Source organism: Gavialis gangeticus, unplaced genomic scaffold (assembly GCF_001723915.1).
Source record: "Gavialis gangeticus isolate Ggan-Ray unplaced genomic scaffold, GavGan_comp1, whole genome shotgun sequence".
Lineage (NCBI taxonomy): Eukaryota > Metazoa > Chordata > Crocodylia > Gavialidae > Gavialis > Gavialis gangeticus.
The window spans coordinates 64,808,015-64,814,196 of NW_017728993.1; the positions used below are offsets into that span (position 1 = coordinate 64,808,015).

Here is a 6,182-nt window from a genome sequence, read left to right on the forward strand (position 1 = left end):
TGCTGCGCCCCAAGGATAGCCTCCTTGAGGAAGGACCACCTTTCCTGGACCCCCATACTAGCTACACCCTGGGCTCCAAGTGCCTCCCTGACTACTGCCCTGAGTTAGTTATCTATTCATAATAGATAACTAACTCATATTCAGTTAGATAACTAACTGACTATGATATCCCATGTGATTTTGACTGATAGCCAATGTAATCCATGTATATAAGTGCAGGAATACTGAGTAGGAGTGGCATTACCTCTGATATTTGCATTGCAATAATGTTTTCAATAGTATGTCCATCTGGTGCCTACACTTCCAAAGAAATGTTGCAGAGTTCAGAAAATTGCTGCAAGAATGTTTCACAGTCTGCAAAGCCTACCTTATTAGTGGCAAACTTCAGCTCAATCTATTTATCTAATAGGTGACTTAGTCATGGGCTAAAGATATTTAGATGGGAAGAAGATTTGAAAGTAAAGAACTCTCTAGCCTGTTAGGGAAAGGCAAAAAGAGATCAATAGCTGGAATGTGAAGCTGAACACATTCAGACTAGAAACAAGGTGTACAACTTTATCAATGAGCGTGATTTGCTGTGGAGGCATCATGACAGGAGAGGTTTTTTTTTAAGGAGGGACTTGAAAGAGAAAATGAGATAATTTATTGATGTTAACAGATATCTCCTAAGCATGAGTGGTAGCATGGGGGCAAACTGAAGATGCTTATTTGAAAATCCAGCAAGTGTGTGCTGGAGTTTGATATTATGGGGTGATTTGAAGGGAGGACTTGGCTTCCTGACATGAATGAAAGATGTTGGTAGAGTTGGGTACAGGCTTTTAAGGGCTTTGAAAATGAAGGCAAGCATCCAACACTGTGATAGAGCAGGGGAGACACTGGAAGGATATATAAGGAAGGTTATTGTAATTAAAGCCATGGTGTAGGAAAATATATTTTGCAGTCATTGTTCTTTGGGTAAATGTGATATATTTGATTAGACCAACTAAATAGTTGGAAAAATCTGTTCTTTGCAAGCTTTTGGGCACAAATGCCCTTCTTCAGGTATATAGACAGTCTGTTGGTGAATTATGTGCTCTCCTGAGTAGTATAGAAGTCAAAATGCATGTCTGAAAATACAAATGTGACAGTGAGGATCAGAGGGATGGAAGACAATAGGTGTGAGATAAGAAAAGGTGGGGGAAGGGGCAATGTTGAACTAGCAATAGAAGAATGTAGCCGGTAAAATGCAGATGAGTTGCCTGAGGTTATCAAATGGCAGGCAGGTTATAATGTGCCATAAATCCAATGTCTATATTTAGTCCATAAACCTCCTGGATACAGAAAATCATGAAGTGACGTTTGTAGGCTTATCTACGAACGGTGTTTTGTAAATTCCCTTTGAGGATTAGAACTGAAAAATGGAGGGAAAGTGGTTATCTTGTGAGAAGTGTGCACCTACAGTTAATTGGGTATTTTTGTCTTTGCTAGATTTTCAGTGTGCATTCATTCTGGTGCACAGTTGTTGTTTGGTTTCTCCTACGTGTTTTTGATCCAGGCATTTAGTGCACTGCATGAGATGTATTACATTTCTGGAGGTGCAGATGTAAGAGCCAGGAATGATGATGGGTTCTGTTGTGAGGTGTAGTTATTGTGGAGGTGGTGGAAATGTGTTGACAGGTTTTACATTTCTTGCCCCAGCATGGTTTGGATGCATTTGTTTTTGCTTTGGGCCATAGGAAGTTTGCTTCTGGTGATGAGGTTGATGAGGTTTGGTGCTTGTGTAAAGGCTAGGATGGTGGTCCCAGAAAGATTCTTCAGCAGTTCTTCATATGGTATCTGGGTGGCTCTTTCAAAACTATGATCTGTATCTCTGGAAGAGTGTCCTTGTTGGGTGAAAGCCCTTTTGAGATTTGTGAGGTGACGATCATGGGTGTTCTGCGTAGTGTAAATTTGGTGGTATTGGAAGGCTTGGCTGTATATTACAGCTTGTTTGGTGTATTTAGGGCGATTGCTAGTTCTGTGTAGATATGTATGTTGGTCTGTGGGCTTTCTGTATATGGTGGCATGTATTTTACTATTCTGGATATTAGGGTGCACCAATAGAGATTTTTGGGGCCAATACCAACAGTCGATATTTAAGGAGGCATATTGGCTGATACTGATCCTTCCCTCTGCCCCTTCCACCACACTGGACTTACCAGTTGGAGGCAGCTGTATCAGAAATTGGAAGGGGGTGTGTGGGGGGCAGATCAATGCGTCCCGCCCCCCCCAGGTGAGGGAGGGGGCAGGAGCAGGCGCTGCCCAGGCCGGCTGCGGGGGGATGGAGCCACGGCTCAGCAGAAGGGGGGGTGACTCCTGCTGCTGTTTGTGCCCCAGGAGGATGGTGGAGGCATATGTCCCCCAGATCTGCATAGGGTGGGGCAGGCCGCAGCCAGGGCTGTGCGGGGTTCTTCTTGGTGGGGGCTGGGCTCAGAGCAGGTGCTGGCAGCACTGGGAGGATGCTGACTCCATCCCAAACTTCGCCACTGCTCCGCTCCCAGTGCTGCTGCTGCCAGCCACCCAGCACAGTCCTGGCTCAACGCCCCACCTCCACCCATGCTCTGGGAAGAGCTGGGGCTGTGCTGGGTGGCTGGCGGCGGCAGCGCTGGGAGCGGAGCGGCATCAAAATTTGGGGTGGATGCAGCATCTTTCCAGCACCGCTGGTGCCTGCTCTGAACCCAGCCCCTCCCAAGAAGAGCCCTGTGCAACCCTGGCTGCAGCTTGCCCCATCCTGCCCTGCACAGATCTTGGGAGCACATGCCTCCCCTGTGCCCTCCTGGGGTGCAAGTAGCAGTGGGAGCCATCCTCCCCATGAGCTGCAGCTCTAGCTTCCCCCCGCCTTGCTTGGGCAGCACCTACCCCTGTCCCCACCCCACCACAGGGGGGTTTGGATCTGCCCCCCAAGCCTCTTCCCTCCCCACTCTCCTTCCACCCCACCTGACTTACCAGCTGGAGGCAGCTCTCCACGTTGCCGGCTGTGCTTCTGCTGCCTGAGTGATGCATTGTGGCTATGCACAACATGGGCATTTATTAGCCAAATAGTCAGCCCTATCTGGCCAATATCTGATACAGCCAGTTTCCGTTACATTGGAACTGACCCAATATTGGACTGATGTATCAGTGCACCTCTACTAGATATTGATCATAGTGTCTAAAATGGAATTGTTGGTGCTGGAGTATTAAAGAGAGAGTCTGATGGATGGGTGATGGTTATTAAATTTGTGTTGAAAATCAATCTGATATTGCAGGTTTTCGGTCCAGATGATAAAGATATCATCTATATATCTTGCGTATAGTATGGGTTTGATGGTGCAGTTCTTGAACAATTCTTCTTCCAGGTGGGCTGGATAGGAATGAAGCAAGATTTCATTTGTGAAAGCTGGAGAAAATGTTGGTGCAGTAGCTGAGAGACAGATAAGAGCTTAGACGAGATGTTCAGCTGTGTAAATGGTAGGAAAGGCAATATCTCATGTATTATGCAGAAAAACCTCTGCAAGACATGTGAGTCTGGCTCTGAGGACCTCAAGAAATCGGGGTCAGTCAGAACTGATATGGAATCTATTAGTATATACTGTGTTTTGCTATCTTGACCACAGTGACAGAAATGAACTGGGTATGTAATGGTATGAACACTAAAGAAATTCCCCTGCATTTATTTTGACTATTTATAGGTAATAGTGGGAAAACAGTGTCCCCAAATTAGAGCAGGGAAAACTCTCATTTTAAACATGTCTCAGACAAATATTTCTATTAGTTCCTTTACAGTCTAACTCCTGTAATACGTGGTACTTCTAGCATGAGTAGCATAAGATACCCTGGATGGACAAAGCCACCTCCCTCTATTACTATTCAAGTTGTCAGTCCCCTTCTCACTTGCAGCTAGAATTCTTTCAGGCATATTCCCCACCTCTGCTATTTTCCTTTTTAAATCTGTAGCCATCTTTCATTCTTACTGGTTATTTTCCAACGGCTTTCTAAAAGCAACGGCGTTGTTGTTGTTTTTAAACAAACAAAACCTTTTAGCAGTTATGTTCAGTACAGACCTGCAGAGCCTCTTATCTGCCAAGTGTAAGTCTTAGGTCTTAAGTCTTCAATAATGTTGTGGACATTTTATACATTAAATATCTAGACTGATTTGCCACAGTATCAGTTTTACTCCTGTCTTTGTACTTTTTCATGTTACATCTGAAACATAAAATTCCCTTTCCTTAATGCTCCCAACATCCTCCCTCTTTACTTAATTGTCTGGATCATACGTCAACCATGGAATCTTTCAACAACATCCTGCCAAAGCAGAATTTGAATTACTATCTTGAGTTTGAGTCTCTATCTGGTCACAAGGGTGTCTTTCTGGTTGTAAGTTCTTTTAAGGTGGGGAAAAGTGTTTTCTTTTCTGTGCTATTGAGTCCAGGGCTGTAGTGACACTTAGTATGCACTAAAAATGTCCAACTCCATTTTTTTGCATATAGCACCATTCCTGCAGAGCAGCAGGCAGAGTTCAAGCAACTGTCTGATGACATTCAGGAACTGCGGCAACTGCTAAATACTGAGTATTGTCGAAAAACGGTATGACATTTATATTTCTCTCTAGTGCTTAGTGTTTTTGTTTATGGATATTATTCTTTTGGTTTGTCAGAAAACATTAGAATGTTACTTCTGACTAAAACAAAAGATACAAAATCAAAATATGAAGGTATTTATTAGAGGTGCACCGATACATTGGTCCTAAATTGGATCGGCACGGATATGAGGAAAATTGAGAGTATCAGTAATAGGCTTTTTTTTGACTGATACGGCCTATAAATGCTGTGGAGCTGGGGAGGGGGGTGTGGGCTGCAGCCACCCCAAAATTCGCCCCTGCCCACCCCGAGCATAGTTTGGCCTAGTCCCACTGGGAAGAGCCTGGCACAGCCCTGGCCCCAGCTTGCTGCAATAGCCTGTCTTTGCCCATGAGCAGATCCGGGGGCACATGCCTTCCCCCTTGCCTCCCCAGGGGCAAAGACAGGACTCTGCTTGGGCTGGAGTGTGGTGGCTGCGGTGGCTCTGGCTCACATGGGTAACAGCGGAGCGAGTCCAGCCCCAGCATGGGCTATAGGGAGCAGGAGGAGAGGCCTGTGACACCTCCCCTCCCCTGGGCCTGGGCTGCTGTGCTGCAGCAGGCACCATGGTCATGGTCCCTCTTGCCCCCGCAAGCAGCATCTCCCAGCTGCCCTGTTCCTGTAAGCATGGGCACCAGCCCCAGTGCTGTCAGCCTGGCCACACAGCTCTCCCCTGCCCTCTTACCCCCACTAGAAGGGGCAGGTGCCTTCCTGCCACCCCTCTGCCCTGCCACAGCTCGCAACCCTTTGAAATATTCTTGTGACCCACTTTTGGGTCATGACTCGCGGGTTGAGAAATGCTGTTCTAAGCAGCTAAGAGAATACTGTGGCTATCATTGGGTGATGGTGAAATTTGAAAGGCTTGCTCTTAAAAGATCAAAAGACCCTGACTACTTTAAAGGTGACCCTGGTAGAAAGGAAGGGGAGGAGGTGGTCAGCGTGCCATGAGGCTGACAAACTGATGGGGAAATGGCCAGGAGTTGCAGGCCAACTGGCTCAAGCAGGGGCGGCTAACAAACTTTGAAAGGGCCATGTGGTTAGTCTTCTCTCTGTGGTTTTTACCTTATGTATCTTCTGTATTCCTACTGTTTTCAAAATTGAAAAGTACTCTCTTGGTGCATTTACATGTGTGCTTTACTGAAGACTAATTAGCTCCTCAGTAAAGCATCACAGTCTACACGTGTGCTGGTATTAAGGGGCAGTAAACTAATTAACTCCATCATAGGATAGTACTGTCGAGGACAGTACTACAGTGGAATACTTTACTGTGCTGAAATGCACATGTAGATGTCAACAGGGGGCATAAATTGCGCCTGGTCAGCCCAGCCAACCAGAGTCTTGACTCAAATTGCTGCTATTTTGGGCACACGTGTAGAACTGATCATCCAAGAACAGTTGACTCTGGCATGGACTGCACCAGAGTTTATTGCATCACCTTAATTTCACATGTAGATTCACCCATTAAGATAATTGTCCCTATATATAATCACAGCTTCTGGAGAGAAGTCTATAGCAGGGTCTCTGACCCCAGTGAGACCTTCTATAGTATTCATGGTTGATGGTAAG

At 45.9% G+C, this 6,182-nt stretch overlaps 1 protein-coding gene across 2 annotated transcripts in view; it reads left to right on the forward strand.

The window, feature by feature from the left end:
• Window positions 1–6,182, forward strand: part of NUF2 (NUF2, NDC80 kinetochore complex component) — a 57,498-nt gene that overhangs the window by 21,221 nt on the left and 30,095 nt on the right. For both annotated transcript variants that reach the window (XM_019501881.1, XM_019501883.1), the window contains one exon: window positions 4,488–4,584. In XM_019501881.1, the coding sequence (XP_019357426.1) occupies window positions 4,488–4,584 (97 nt within the window). The remainder of the gene's footprint in view (window positions 1–4,487; window positions 4,585–6,182) is intronic.